General features: G+C 33.3%; 3 protein-coding genes across 4 annotated transcripts in view; 2 read left to right on the forward strand and 1 right to left on the reverse strand.

Moving 5' to 3' along the window:
• Ptpmeg (Protein tyrosine phosphatase Meg) overlaps positions 1 to 1,867 on the forward strand; it is a 42,403-nt gene extending 40,536 nt beyond the window's left edge. For both annotated transcript variants that reach the window (XM_074174517.1, XM_074174519.1), the window contains exons 12-13: positions 607 to 888; positions 1,480 to 1,867. In XM_074174517.1, coding sequence (XP_074030618.1) covers positions 607 to 888; positions 1,480 to 1,554 — 357 coding nt within the window. In that variant the 3' untranslated portion in view covers positions 1,555 to 1,867. The remainder of the gene's footprint in view (positions 1 to 606; positions 889 to 1,479) is intronic.
• A 2,658-nt stretch (positions 1,868 to 4,525) lies between these two features.
• On the reverse strand, positions 4,526 to 10,863 carry Mettl2 (methyltransferase-like protein). Its single transcript, XM_023166206.2, has 4 exons — positions 10,659 to 10,863; positions 10,067 to 10,552; positions 7,712 to 7,884; positions 4,526 to 4,675 (listed from the first exon to the last, which is right to left on the reverse strand). Exons 1-4 carry the CDS (start codon positions 10,739 to 10,741, stop codon positions 4,536 to 4,538), a joined length of 882 nt encoding a protein of 293 aa, XP_023021974.2. The 5' UTR covers positions 10,742 to 10,863; the 3' UTR covers positions 4,526 to 4,535.
• A 1,255-nt stretch (positions 10,864 to 12,118) lies between these two features.
• Positions 12,119 to 16,461, forward strand: part of shep (RNA binding motif single stranded interacting protein alan shepard) — a 151,906-nt gene continuing 147,563 nt past the window's right edge. The window contains exon 1 of the mRNA XM_074174525.1: positions 12,119 to 12,313. The gene's annotated coding sequence lies outside the window, so the exon portion shown is untranslated. The remainder of the gene's footprint in view (positions 12,314 to 16,461) is intronic.

Below are 16,461 nucleotides of genomic sequence, written 5' to 3' on the forward strand. Positions count from 1 at the left end.
AACTTAAACATGTTTTTTTGCTTTTAACACAAACTTTACCGCTCCTTTACGCTTTACGCGCGTTTTCTCGTGTAACGCCATCTAGGGGATTAGACAGTAACTATTTTCTGTCCGATAGTTGTCAAACTGTACAATAGATGGCGGTAAGCTTCAATGCGAAGCGAGAAGTTTCTAGTCTCCGTTCTCGAAAGTACTAGGCCCGCCCGCCGAGTCATATAAAATTCAAATTGAAATGTTTGTTTCAATAACACGAATAAAAGTTTTCCTACTATTACAAAATGATGTTTTACATTACCCTCATCAGAAATTCTTATTTTCACATGACACAAATGACTGCTATTGTGATTCTTGAGATGGTAGTAAAGTAAAAAAAATTGGGGGCGCGAGAAAATAATTAATTCTCGAAGTGGGCGGAAGACAAAATAAGTTTGAGAACCTCTGCGTTTTATAAAAGACATTGAAGAATGGTTTGATATACCAGTCTAACTGATGAAGTTATCGTGTAGCGAAATGCGTCTTAAACAAAATTAATTGTGAAAATTGTGTAGTATTTTTCCTTATTTTGGTCAATTATTTAGTTTTGACAACAAATGTTGAACATTCCAGAACGACAGGAGTAGAGAAATAAAGCACATGCAGTACGTGGCGTGGCCAGACCATGGTGTGCCAGACTCCCCCCAGCAGTTCCTGAACTTCACCGAAAGGGTGCGAGCGGCGAGAAGGAACGACGCCCCCGTCGTCGTGCATTGCAGTGCCGGCATCGGCAGGACAGGGGTGCTGGTGCTGATGGAGACGGCACTGTGTCTCATGGAGGCAGGCGAGCCCATCTATCCGCTGGAGATCGTCAAAACGATGAGGGAACAACGAGCTATGATGATACAAAATGCTGTAAGTATTGTATGGAAGAAATTGATATTAATCGGTGATAATATATTCCTTCAGCTCCTAATATCATAATTTTTGAAATAATGACCGTGTCACAGAATTATACGGAAGCACAGAGCTCATAATGACAAGCTAACTTAGTTTTTGGATGATTTCATTTGGAATTTTGACTGAGTAAATTCTAAACCTAATGCGCATCATTGAAGATTTATCTCAAATATCACACTTTCCAGTTTCATAATTTCAGCCTCTGGATTGACTAATAGTTCGTGTTTCAAATAATGTCGAACCATTATGTTGAAAATTGTAATTGAAAATAATTTCGAGTCATTTTCAACTATTGGAATAGAATAATGAAATAATTTTAGTTAGTTTTTCATACTAAGGACTTGAGGAGTTGAAGGATTTCAATAATTATCTTCAATTATATCTACCATGCACTCCTTATCCTTTTTATATCTTGTAAACATTTTATTTCCCCCTGCGTCATCTATTTTTTTTAAATTTATAATTTTTTTAAAAGTTGTAATATTAAATTGGATTTTATTAATGTACCTCCTTTTGCTTTGAGTTTATGATTTTTTTTTTTTTCAGAGTCAATACCGATTTGTCTGTGAAAGTGTACATGCTGCATACAGCGAAAAAATAGAATTAGGAAAGCAGGAATGAATGTCGTTGGTCTATTCACTCGTTTTATTGTGCCGAGTTAGTGGTTTTTCAAAAACGCTAACGTCAAGTTATCGTCATTCGATATGTTGTGTCCGTCGAAAGAGTTAATCATGTGATGTGATTTTATAAGCCTTACACGAGAGTAACAGTACACCAGAATAGCCTCCCTTGTTCCGAAGGTCAATTCTAAAGAGTATTTATATTTTCATTCTAGAACTTTATTGAGCTTCGGAATAAGTGGTACTTGATGTTTGTTATTTTTTTGGATGGAACATGTTTATTTAGAAGTAAATAAAACTTTTTGTTGGAAAAACTGCTAGTCTTTTATTTCTGCCCAGTAAGTATCTTATAAGTTAGATCCAAATCACCAGAACTGCAATACTCTTCTTGACGAGCGTTTTGCCAACCAAGTTGGTGTCTTCCGGAGATGCATCAATCAGTTTTCTTCATCTCCTGAAGACGCCAACTTGGTAAATGAAACGTAGGTTGAATACAATATATTTCTCCCAATTGATTTATGAAAATGATCATAGATGAGAAATTTTTATATCTTATCTGTCGAGAAAGTAATTCGCTTTGAAAAACAAGAATATTCAAATTGAATCCTGAATAGTTTTGACCAAATTCTCAAGGACACAATAATATCCAATCACAAAATTGTTTTAATGGCCTCCAAATGAAAAGATGATTTCTACTCGGTATCTAAATGTATTTTTATTGGTTGGTCATCTAAGTGTACTGAGGCTGAACTTCTATGCCAACTATTTCAGGATTTCAATCCATATTGGAGAAGTCATCAAAATGTTTCATAACAAACTTTACTATATATTTTAAGTAGTATTACTCAAGAAGAAAAGGAATTATAAAACTTTACTCGTTATTTGGCCATCTAGTGTACAATAGCTGAAGTTATCTACCTCCTAGTTGAGGGTTTATATTGAAGGATCCTGTAAAACATAGGAACCAAGTCACTTGTATTAGTCTTCTGCTTGAGGATAGATGGCGCTTATATAAAACTAAAATATATTCCATTACTGAAGAAAATGAAATTGGTGTACCGCTTGTGATATTTTTCTATTCAGAACAAAATCAGATTCTGTATTTAAACAATTCATCCTTTTGTGAAATTTAAAAATTTCCAGAAAATTAATAGGAACTCATAAAATTGTTTCACAATTACCTTCAATGCCCTCGTTTTAACAGAACTAAGAATCTTCTTCAATTGTTGACTATTTAGCGTACTGTATTCTGCCAATTTACTGAGGATCTCAATTTGAATTAGAGAAACCTTCAAAATGCAATACCAAGTTAGCTGTTTTGATTACCACTAATCATGAGGATTATCTGAATCTTTCACATTATTTGGCCATCTATTGTACGATAGTTGAAGTTTTCTACCAAACAGTGTTGAAATTCAAAATTATAGAAACCTGTATAATATATTAGCCATTAAGTTTCTACTTCTCGAAAAAAGATGGCGTTTACAAAAACTACAATGACTAAAATATAAAATCATCATTGGAATTTACTGTTTTCAACGATCCAATTCAACAAGTAAATAGAAACCCATAAAATTATTTCACAATTACCTTTTTTCTATTCAACGAAAGTCATTTTTTGTGGAGGAAAAAAAATCAGTTTTTTATCGACCTTTTTTTTTTTGGGTAATGGTTACCTTCCACAATCTAAAAAAATATAAAAATTATAATGGAGAACTTTATACAAGTGTAGAAGGGCAAACTTTTTAGTTTACCCCGATAAGTTACTGCGTTAAAATCAAAGTATTTTTCACAAAGAAAAATCTTCTATTTATCAGTAACTTGTCGTATTTCACAATTTTGCCTATCAAAAAAATATTTAGAAATTGTACTTATCTTTTACGTTTCGGAATATCGAAATATCAAATATTTCAAAACTTCTTTGACATCTGTCGAAGAAGTAAAGAAATAAGCTCTCAAAACAGGAATAACTGCATATTTATTCAAATTTTTATCCATTTCTGAAGATGGAGGCAGATTTTGGCCTCCGAAACGTAAAAGATAAGTACAATTTCTAAATATTTTTTTGATAGGCAAAATTGTGAAATACGACAAGTTACTGATAAATACAAGATTTTTCTTTGTGAAAAATACTTTGATTTTTACGCAGTAACTTATCGGGGTAAACTAAAAAGTTTGCCCTTCTACACTTGTATAAAGTTCTCCATTATAATTTTTATATTTTTTCAGATTGTGGAAGGTAACCATTACCCAAAAAAAAGGTCGGTAAATACCTTTTTTCTATTTGAAAAGAAATATTACCTTTGGGCTTTAATTTTTGACTACAAACCTGCAAATGTCAAAGAGGAATATTCTGCAAAAGTTAAATGCTCCTTTACTTAACAAAGCATTTCTAACAATGACCATCTCTTCATCATAATTTTTATATAAATTCATTTTTTTCCTGTCCAAATTTGAAAAGAGAATTTCCATAAAGGACCCCAAAACACGCCTAATAGGAAAAGTGGTTTCCTTTAATTTGGCTGATTTTTTTTATACCTTGGGTCTCCCTGTCAACAGAAGAATGAGTACATGTCACAGATAAAAAAACGTGTGAAAGATCAATATTCACAATGAAGGACAGTCACTTTCTTCAGGGAACCTCCGAACAATCTCCACTTTTCAGATCGATTCTTTAAGTTGCATGGTATGAATAGTGAAAACTTCATTGCATACATACATGACATAAGTATGTTGAGCCATGGTAAAAGTGGTAAAACAAACAACCCCTTCACGTACCTCTTGTCCTAAACAAGTTGAATCAATATTCAGAAAGAAGAAACATAAAAAAAAACAGTCAAATTAACTTAAACCTTTTTTCTCATAGGCGTGTTGGGGTTTTTTTCTTATTCTTAGAAGAAAAGAACATAGTATAAATTTTACTATAATCACAAAAATTTCTAATTAGTCAGCTAGGTAAGTAAGAAACATCGTGATCATCATTTATTTTATTTTGCGATATTTGGCCTGAATCCAAACTCTGTACATTTTTAATAACCTCCCCCTGTTCACCTGCAATCGTCTGTCCGCCTTGTTTTCCACTTCTTCAAATCCATTTGGTTCAAACAGATTTCTGATTTCATCTAGAAAACAAAATATTGTATCACAATCTAAAAAATAAGTCATCTCTTAGAAGAATATGAACCTTTATTATAGATACATTATTATTTATACAGAATTTCAAGACCAAAATTTTGGTTTTTAGACTAAAATTCACTCAAAGGTGTGCATTTTTTACTCCTTATTAGAATCCAACAGTAACTCTATCAATAGTTCAAGTTTCTGGAGGCGTTCTTTGGATTTATAAAATATCCATCGGATTCCTTGTAGCTACGAGTCGGTCTACATTGTTGCCACGATAATAAGTTAGGGACCCGTCTCTATGAACACAAGAAAAATTGTCGCCTCAAACAAACCAACAAATCATCTCTAGCCGATTCAAGCATTCACATTATCTCATTCGGAGATACAGTAATATTCGACAAAACTCAAAATTACTATCTATAAGTATATTGAGAGGCAATAGAAAATCAAAAACACAGGGATCGATTTCAATAGGAAAGGAGAGCTAATGAACATTAATAAAATCTGGCTACCTATCCTTGAAGGTTGACAAACAAGGTCAGGTAATCCAGTTAAGAGAAATCAAGCCACACTCACCAATAATAATAATAACCTACAGATCGCGGCCAAAAAACCCGAAAATAGCTTTGACCCATGTCAAATTATTAGTCATTACGTAGATACAGGGTCACATGATTCAAATTGTTATTATAAAAAGCACAAATTGAGTTAAATTTAGTCAATATGTAATCAGAACATGTTGCAGTTTTGTAAACTGTTCAGTAAAAAACTCACAATAAAGAGTTACTTGAATAAGTTATGGATTTTCATCAAGTTTCTGCCAATTCCATCACATATGAGGAGAACATGATGAAAGAGCTTAGTGAGGAATGTAATAATTGTTTCTAATGGTACTTGTTACTAAAAATATTCTATGAGGCGCACCACTTCAACAATTGGAAGTTTCAAATGATGTGGTCGATGACATTTCGAAGTAAACTAAGATATTGGGAGGTATGAAAAAGTTTTTAGTTGTTTAAAGAAAAAACTTTTACAAACAATTCCGGGCAATAAACAACCTACTGATTTTTTTTGCTCAATCATTGATGATGAACTAATCATTTTAATTATTTAACAAACGAATCATTTCGCCAATGTTTTTTTTTGTTCTGATAAAATGAGAGCAAAGTCAAATGTTATGGGACGTTATCTGTTAGTCTCTAGGATTAAAAAAATATATTTTTGAATTATTTTCACCAAAAATTGCAATGTTTTCAGTGAAATATCATACTTATTCTAGTTGGGTTTGAATTATTATTTCACAAAATGGAAAACAATAGGGGTTTTATTTTTAATTTTGGTGAAAATGTATTAAAAGAACTGTTTTATTGGCTATTTTAATATTATTAAATTTTTTGAAACAAAACAAAACGTGATAAGATAGGAATTGTGTCACCATTGTTAGGTACTATTAGCAGCGTTATTGTTATGATAGTATTCCCTGTTTAAATGATCGGAATTATAGTGTCATAAGCGTACACTTTCTTCTTTGCTGCTTTGACCAAATATATTGTGCCGCAACGGCATACACCAACTCCAAAAAGTGTGCAATCAAAGTATTAATATTTACTGTATTAACAGAGGAAAGAAATTTGTATTATTCGAGAAAGAAACTTTTTGGCCTTCTACTTCGAAAGTAATTTTCTTTTGTGTAATTCGATGTTTATATGAAAATAGCTGTTTCGTGAGGCCTTTTTTCCAGTTTGTATCTGAAAGTTTCTTCTTTGCATGATCTACAAATCTTTGTATAGATTTAATTTTATAAATTGATTCCTTCCTTTCTTTGGAAGTATTCCACATTGTTTGTATCAAGATGAAGAAGTAGAAGGCCAAAAACTTTCTTTCCCAGAAATTAATCTCTCCTAAATAAACCCTTTCGATTCAAACAAGATTGTATTATTCATTTTTTGAATGTTATAGGTACCAATTTTGATAATAAATGAATTTTTATGATCACAATAAATTAATATTTTGTCAATTACAAATATGTCAATGTATGAGTAATCAATTGTATACTTTTTTTATATGCATATAATGTCTTTGTCTGTTTTATATCATTTGGTGCTATACTAAATATATTCTTCATGATGTATGTAAAATGGTATTCTTTCAATTTTTGTTTCTATATCTTGTATAATAAATATGACATATTATTGTTTTTTTTGACGAAAAAGAGAATTATCTTATTTAGATTCACTGAGGATACTCTATAAAAACACACTGTTGTCTATTTTCCACGATAGTTTTATATTTGTTGACTAGTTTCGTTCATTACACCATTTTCAAAACTAACTAGATTACACTAAAATCTGAGTATTTATACCTACGTTGCCTATTCCTATCATAAATTAATTTGATACCTAAATTGTCTACAGCTGGGATAACCTCAATTAATAGCAGTATATCGATGAACATAACAAACATTTTAATAAAACTTAGGTTTTGGGAACTGAGTTACATTTTATCAAAATTTTTTGTTATTTTCATTGATATACCGCTGTTAATTAAGGTTATTCCAGGAATGGACAATTTAGGTATCAAATTATTTACGATAGGTATAGGCAATGTAGGTATAAATACTCAGATTTGAATGTAATCTAGTTAGTTTTGAAAATGGTGTAATGACTGAAACTAGTCAACAAATATAAAACTTTCGTGGAAAATAGACAACAGTGTATTTTTATAGTGTATCCTCAGTGAACATGAATTTCAACAAAATATACAAGTCGTCAATCAAAGAAGCTTATTTAGATTCATGGCAAGTGACATTTAATCAAGATGAACAACCAAATCAAAACATAATATGTGAAGTTGGAAACTCTGGCAAGAAACACCAGAACTGAAACACAGTCTCTCGACACTTGTTTTGCTAACCAAGTTAGCAAAATCAGGTGATGACTAAAACTATCATATCCTGTATGCGGAAAAGTGGTTTTCATCGAGAACAAATCAGAGGTTTGTCTGTCGTCATTTTAATACTGTTCTTTAAAACTTACCTTGTGTGAAAAAATATACACGTGTTCCATCTCCTCTAACATAAAAATTATCTGATAAACTGCGTCCCGGTTTGAACCTCAGTTGGGCTAAATCATATCTGCCGTAATCTCGAAATAATAACAATCCTCCTGGTTTCAGGTATTTATGAATTTGTTTAACTATGTGAGGAAATCTGAAAAAAAACATACTTTGCTCATTCCATGTCAAATCAGCATGGTGATTCAACTTCACGTCTCAGATTTTGAAGTAATTCGGTACTTGAGTTACTTTGAGACCGCTGTCACACGGTTCGAGGTGGGCCCTTGTCCACATTTAGATGCGGGCACACAAATTTCACCACGTGAATGTGGCAAATTAGATAAAGCGTACACGGAAAATCACTCATTAGTCTCATTAGTTTGAAATAACATACGGCTGTACCTAGCTGCGGACGTGGTTCCACGCCCCACTGTCTGAAAGCGGTTTCCAAATATAACTGTGTTGAATTTTTAAAGAACACAAAATTTTGACCTACCGCGTCATTTTTGAATTGAAACTACAGCTCCTTTTGTTATTCAATATTCATGTACTTATATTTGTATCTGTTCAGCTGGGCTTAATATTGTTCTGCCCATATACACTGCTCTTGTCTCTAGGCATATTTTTATAGCTTGTATTTGGTAATTTAATGTCTCAAATACACATTTTACTTTACTAGATAAGATGTTCCAATCTTGGATAATTAACCATATTTTGATTTGATGTTTTTAGTTTGTTTGAAAGAGGAGCTGAATATAAAGCAACCAAAGTATATAATGCTGTAACAGATCATCTCAGGTCCGTTGGTGGTATTAACTCATTTAAAGTTGAAGTCAAATACTTCACTGGATAATTGTTTTTATTCAATTGAGGAATATCTCTCTTTCAATTTCTATTAGCAGTTTTTTTATTGTTTTTTTTATTTCAGTAATTGTTATCTGTTTTTTATCTTTCAACTTTAGCCTCCAAATGTACTGTGTAATATATTTACATTTATTTATTTACATGCATCATGTATACTGGACCATGTCAAGATCCTCATTATACAAACTATGGAATGCACTCTTCTACCGATCATTCACTTAGAATGTTCAGTGAAAAAAACCTACATCTGCAGATCACAGGTATAGGCCTGTCAAGAAAATCTTTCATTTTTGACGGCGAATGGCACTACTTTGCAACTACTTATGGTAAAAAGCCTTGCGATGTTATTAAGGATACAGTCAAAAAGGTTAGCTACAAACAAATTTGCAGAGTCCCTTCAACAATCAAATCCTACTCCAACTGGGTAGTTCAAAAAACAATTCTATGAACTTTGAATTCACTGCCCAAGAAGAACAAATCGACTCGAAAATATTCTTGGGGAAATGCTTTAGTTATGCTCTGATGATCAAAGGTACTCAGAAACCTAATTCTTTTATCCCCTGACCAACATGCAAGTCAAGAATGATAGTGAAACCATTTTCACATTCGTCGTAATTCAAGAATTGAGATGTTGAATGCTTCAGAAACTTTTCAATCATGAGACATAAGTGGGGACGTTACAGCAATGTACGATAACAAGTAGTGGTTGGCATATGGCAATGCCAAAAATGAAAAAATAATGAGATCAAACTCAGTTTTCTCAAATCTTCTGTGTGGGGTGAGTTTGTGGCTTTGTGTCATAAACATTCTTTGTAAAGTTAACCCAGTTACACAGATACCGAAGACCCATGAAGCTATTCATTTCATATTCATCACAGCTAATTGTTTCTTGGGATGATCGTTTTTTTAGCACATTTTTTAAGTTGTTTCAAAAGTTTGGTCTGTTTTGATGTAATGTGTTTTTGTAGCTTCATATCTCAATAAATATTTATTCCACTATGTGTGTACTCCACGAAAGAGAATTTTGCACTCCATTTTAATTTTCTGCCTCTTTTCAGCTTATTACTATATGTCGGTAAGTGGTTTTGGATATCAAAATTACAGTTTCTTTATATCAATGTTTGAGAAGTTCACTAGCCACACAGTATTTATTCCATCAACGAGCAAAATAGGCATTTTCAATAACTTTTTCAAGTATGAACCCATTGCTGTCCCACCATAACTTCTTGGAAACTAACATTCAGAATTTCAATTCATACTTTGAAAAAACTTTCCGTCTTGACTCTTATTGAGCTGCGAAAGGTTTTCTGAAAACTTTACGTAGCTATATTTTAGAAAAACAATTCAGATATTAATCTAACATTGTGAATTTTTCTTAGTCTACATTGAGATAACCAATATACCAAATTTCATCAAAATTTGAGACAGTAAAAAAATTTGTTAAATGTATGTTGATTTGGGAAAGGCCTTACTTTTCAGGAGTGACGGCAGATAGCACAAAAATCAATATGACAATATCAATACTATTTTCCTCAAATGGTACATTCCATGTTTCGTTGGTTGCATCCAGAACAAATACCTCACATCTTTCATCGCCATACTCTGGGGCATTTTTCAAAATGTCTATAGCCCTGGAGGAAAAATCAGAACCGTAAATTTTAAGGTTTGGATTTGTCGAATACTGAAAAATGGGAAATATAGTATTTCCTACCCCACATCCAATTTCGAATATTTTCTTGTCTTCACTGTTAGAGTCTTCAAGCTCCTGAAATTCAGTAAACAGCCAGTGGCGATCCTTGAAGAATCTGTTTGTGTGGATATCGTAGAAAGCGTCCCAATATTTGTCAGCCTCTGTTTCGTACTTATCGATTTCATCATCAGTGAACTTCACCTCACTATTCGCTTTAACCTTAACGAGTGCAGCGTTTTCCTGTGCTTCATTCCACTGAACATCATCCCTGCAATAATCAGAAGGTATTTATATGAAGGATATTCCAAAAATAGGGAATTAGGCCTAATTTATATATTATATGTTATTAGTGATGCCCAGATCATTTCTCATACCATGCATTATGTTCGAAGACATCATTTTCTTCGGTCAGGAAGCGGTTTCCAAATTTCTGTCTTTTATCACTCTCTTCACTCATCCTTGAAATATTTTAGTTACATTCCACACCAATAAAAATGAAAATGGAAAACATTTTTAAAATTTATTCGGAAAGTATGGTTATGTTCATGTCAGTCACGGTTGCCAAAGCTCAAATTTCGATTTTGTATGATTTAGAATGCTGAAAGAATTCATTCAATATTGCCAACCTAAGTTCTTTGTGTGAGACTTCGAAAACTCAAATTTGATAAAAAACAAAACATATAGATATAGATAAAGTTTAGTCAAAATGTATACATCGTTTGATTTTCATTGAGTGTGCCCATTTAGGTGCCCAAAATTTCATTTATAGAATATTGAAAATGTTATTAACTGATAACTTTGCTACTTGTTGTTCTTGGTTGGAATAATATATTTTGAGATAGAGAAATGAATGCTACATTGTATATTCATTTCCACTACATCTTAAACAAGAATTTAAGAATCATAGAATATGAACACATCTCAATTACCCAAATAAGAAACACACTTATTTTGCCAACAAAAATGAACCATCTTTGGGGATTTGTGTAATTGAGGTCTGTTATAATTGTGATAAGGATTTACGATTTTTGGGAAACTTTCCTATGGTGGCATTGTTGAATAAGTTATATTCCATATGTAATAGTTTGTAATTGTTATGACATCTATATTACTTCCTTTTTAGATATTATGTTGACGCAACGTGCAATCAATAGAGAATATTGTGCATTTACAAACTTGTATTTCTAACAACTAAATCATGCCATACAGCCCCCTACGGCTCTAAGGAATGATTATCTACAGCCCCCAATATAGAGTACCTTGAAAAGGTTATATCTGAGTGGTATTGCCCTGCGAGATATTATGTGAATACTCATCAACTGACCATAAATATGTAAACAATTGATAAAAAATAAATACGATAGTTTTGAAGATCTACACTTGAGGTTTTGAGTTGTATGGACTTGTAAAATGTAATTAATAACTTACTTTTGATTAATGCAAGATTGGTGCAAAATGTATGCAAAAGAGACAACGAGAAAAATATGTTTCTAATAGAATATATGCTTTTTCTGGAACACGCACACTTATTATTTTGAAGCAGAAGTTATTCATTATATTTTCGGCTTCACATGGGCTATCCTTACTACCCATGTACATGTTATTGATACATTTTTGATGAATTGTTTCATCTACAAGACTCAAAACCTAGAATTTTACGGTCAAGTCAATTCAAGTACTTCAAAAAAGAAATAACTCTACGAAACTCGTAAACTGGAGTAATTTTCTGTGTTCGGTTATTCTTATAATTTCTTGTGCACTGTTAAATATAATATTTCGACTTTGGCAATACTTTTCGCCGATTTTCTGTTTTCTTCTTATCATTTGACATCTGTCAAATCGGGAGGGCGTATTCAATAGCGAGAATTTGGGTATTTACCCATATACTTATTTACTGATTGATCTTTCTTGGAGTCGTTATCCAAGAAAATATCGAAAATATTTGCTAATTCCAAGTGCCTTTCAAAGAGCTTTGTAGTGCGGTTGTTCATCGAGTCAGAAGAATATTCAGTTTCAGGAATATTCGGAGGTGAGTGAAAAAATTCGTAGAGGAATTTGTGTAGTTGAAATTTCTATAGACTTTCCTACTGAGCGATTTGATAAAGGATATTGATTTATTGAAGTTATTTCATATATTTTCTATCCGCAATCCTTAATCAATCCCAGTATCAAAAGCTACCGCCCCTACAGATAAGGTTGGGCACTGGAAAATTACTCATACTGGGTATAAAATATTTCGACTAATACTTTGGACTCTTCCAAGATGTATATTCATATAAAATTTTTCACTGAAAAATTACTTGACGTATAAGCTACTTGAAATTTTTTATTATATTGAATAAGTTCTCAACATATTTTTTCAAATATATCAGGTTTTTCATGCCTAGATTCAACTTGAATATTTATTCCTAATCATTATTACCTCATGGTAATATTAATTGATATATCATCATTATCATGATAATATATTTGTCCATTGTCTCACTCACTATCACTCGCTGCTTTTTGAGTGTCCGATACCTTGGGTTATCAAATAGAAAGCAAATTCAACTCTTGGTTATCTTCTTCCTCACCGCTGGATATGGAAACGACAGGATCACTCGTAGTGGTATTATTTCTCAACCGATTGGCACCCAAATGATAGCTTTATTCTAAAATGTGTGTGCATATACTGTCATAGAAAGCCTAGACATAGTTATGTGGGGATCTGCCCTAAAGTAACCAAGGAGTACTACCCTGTGTGTACAGAGGAGATAGATCACAACTAAATGACCCCAACGCTCCCTTTTGCAACATCAAGTTCCTCTGTTACATATTGAAGGAAGCAATTTGGTGCTGGATCCCGTGGAACCAACATCTAGAAAGAGTTGAAAGAAAGGCGGGGCTGGGGGCTTGAACCAGACATGTCTACCCATGGCAATATATGCATCTATGGTCTGGTGGCCAAAGATGAAACTGCTACTAAAAAAATAAGCAGGGTGCAAAGACTTGCATGTGTGGAAGTAACGGGAGCAATGAAAACCACTCCCACAGCTGCGATGGAGATACTCTTGAATCTTCTTTCTTCATATCTAGTGATAATGGTACTGGATGTACCAGTTACTGACGAAGCAACTGTGTAGCAAAATGCGTTTTAAATAAAATTCATTCTATAATTATATTATCTAAAAAAACAAATCGTTCAGCCAATCTCAACTCACCTTACCTGTAGGTTGATGTACTGACACCTATCAGAAAACAACAACTCCTCTGGCTAATACTGCAAAGAGTGTTGGATTATAAACGACAGGTGTCTATAATTATTATGATGGATGGTATACATCAGTTTTCAGACTTGCAATGCACAAGCAACATTAATTTGAGGCCCCAACGAAATGAGTGGATCAATATTTCCACAGACAGCACTTGGGTCACTGACGAAATGAAGAGTGACATTCAGACTGATCTGGGAATATTGTCAAGACCTCAAGAAACTGGCGAACACAAATAAATTCAACATATATTGGATGCCAGGACATTAAGGTATTGCAGGCAATGAAAAAGCTGTATATCAGCCCTGAATCAGCTGTGGGTATACCGTAGTCTTTGGTACGGAACCAGATTGGAAGGTGGGTGCATAAGAAACCTAGATTATTGGGAAAATATACTCCGGAACACACAAGGGAAAACTTTTTTACAGAGACGGTCCAAGAAAAGAACCAAATAGCTGCTTCAACAAACCAGGGATCAGTTCAGAACAAATGCAGGCCTACTCACAATTTGTTCAGGTGTCATTGAGAGGACACCTGAGCAAAATGGGGCTGTACAACACGGAGACCCAACCTGCAGGCAGTGTAACACAGGAACAGTGATGGCTCGTCATATTTTATATGAATGTGAGGCACATTAACATGGAAGTCAAAACAATTGATGGACAATCAAAATCATGTTCAGAAAAATATAACATGCTGCCAGCAAGGGACATGTTTAAACTAGCACAGGTACAATATTATTGGAGTGGGTGAAATGAGAAAGATGGTGGAGAGAGGCAATGATCCTATGAGGCTGCTGTGTTTCTCAGAGACTTGGACTAATGGACAAGTATCATGAGTCAAGTTTCAAAATAATACATACCTATATCGCAAGAGTCGCGATATAATCAACTCTCGACATTTTGTTACATTTTCCCTTTGGATTTGACCATAAATGCCTACACGGTACAATTAAACTCAACTTTATTTCACTGGTACACTGGCAATAAAACACAAACACTTTAACTGAAGCTTCAGACTTATTCAAATGTCTGTTGCCTTATTAGATCACTTCGTACCGCACTTTCAACTAAACTACTCCGATCTGCCGGTTGGTAGTGTTTATATATCGTAATGGAAGACTCTAGAAGCCTAAAAGGGAAGTCTCTGGAAGTCTCTCGAAGCGACGCGACATCTAGAACATCGAGAAACGCTGGTAATACAACACAAACACTTCAACTAAAGCTTTAGACTTATTCAAAAATGTCTGTTGCCTTATTAGATCACTTCGTACTGCACTTTCAACTAGACTACTCCGATCTGCCGGTTGGTAGTGTTTATATATCGTAATGGAAGACTCTAGAAGCCTAAAGAGAAGTCTCTGGAAGTCTCTCGAAGCGACGCGACATCTAGAACATCGAGAAACGCAAGTTGAGTTGATCGCGACCTTGGCTGAGTTACAATCGATTGGCGAAGACTAGCGGCAGGCGTTATTTTTTTCAAGGGATGATTTACAACAATATATTGGATAGCACCTTTCTGTAAAACCAAAGATGACTTCTGCAGCTTTCCCAGAACGCAAGCGGGATTTTATTGAAGAATAATGTATCATTTGTACAGAATGCAAATCTAATTCCTTGGCTACCAAACCATATCCTCAATGCTGAAATATGTTAATCTATTTTCGATGTTTACTCCTAAAAATATAGTATATTCTTTACTTTCAATGTCACCAACACCAAGATAATATATCAAGCGTACAATAAAACTATTATATATTAACTCAAATCGATAACACAGCTTTTTAACAATGAAGTTGAACGAGCTAACTTGAATCGAAAATACAATTTGACTGTACCTTAACCGTATAGACGTGCGCCAGGTCGATCTACAAATCAAAGGCGATGCTTTTAAAACGCTCGATAAAGGAGTGTTGAAGCGTGAATTCGTAATCTGCGCCGGTGTGACTCTTAGCTGGTAAGAAAATCAACAAGCTCTACCCTTGTTCTCGCAGTCAACGCATATTATACCACTGAAGATGTGTATGCTGCAGTAGCAGACGAATAGTTAGTATTTGGTGCTTGGTTTTTCAAATTTTCCGGCAATGTCACTTGTTTGGTATAATTTGGAAGATGTGATGAAAAAGACCACTGCTGACTTTGAAAAAATTATTCTAAAATATTGATTTTTTGATGAGGCATATTTGAGGCAAAATGAAATTTTTAATATTACTATTATTGGAAAATACAGTTATTCAGTATACATAAGGTGAGTTTCTTTCAAATTTCGTAAGGAATGAATAATTTTTGTGCCGTAATTATTTTTCTTGAAATACTATTTAGCGAAAAAAAAAATAGTTCCCATTAAAGTTCTAAATCTTTTTGGTACTTACGAAGCAAAGAGGTCTTGTTTCGATAGAAATTGTGAAAAATCATTTTCTACCCCTTTTATAGACTGTTATCTCGAAATTTCGACCTTATTTCCAAAATTTCGACCTTATTTCCAAAATTTCGACCTTATTTCCAAAATTTTGACCTCATTTCCAAAATTTCGACCTTATTTTCAAAATTTCGACCTTATTTCCAAAATTTCGACCTTATTTCATTTCCAAAATTTCGACTTTTAGCTCGAAATTTCGATTTTAAATTCAAAACTTCGAATTCAATCTCGAAATTTCGAATTTAATTTCGATATTTTGAGATTCAAGTCGAAATTTCCAGTTTTTAAGATGTAATTTCCAAGATACAAACATTCAACGCAATTACGTCATTCAATGTGATATTACATTTTACATTACTCAAATAATAGTTCCCATTAAAGTTCTAAATCTTTTTGGTACTTACGAATCAAAGAGGTCTTGTTTCGATAGAAATTGTGAAAAATCATTTTCTACCCCTTTTATAGACTTTTATCTCGAAATTTCGACCTTATTTCCAAAATTTCGACC

This window comes from Leptinotarsa decemlineata, unplaced genomic scaffold (assembly GCF_025532065.1).
Source record: "Leptinotarsa decemlineata unplaced genomic scaffold, Ldec_3_MD MMD2_tig00000591_RagTag_RagTag, whole genome shotgun sequence".
In the NCBI taxonomy this organism is placed as follows: domain Eukaryota; kingdom Metazoa; phylum Arthropoda; class Insecta; order Coleoptera; family Chrysomelidae; genus Leptinotarsa; species Leptinotarsa decemlineata.

Bases quoted from the DNA above. Each gene is read 5' to 3' on its own strand.
- Mettl2 (XM_023166206.2), bottom strand. From the start codon at position 10,741: ATGAGTGAAGAGAGTGATAAAAGACAGAAATTTGGAAACCGCTTCCTG. The intron at 7,885-10,066 runs GTAAGGCCTTTC...GTTTTTTTTCAG, and splicing joins TCTGCCGTCACTCCTGAAAA to ATTTCCTCACATAGTTAAAC. The intron at 4,676-7,711 runs GTAAGTTTTAAA...TTTGTTTTCTAG, and splicing joins TGTATATTTTTTCACACAAG to ATGAAATCAGAAATCTGTTT.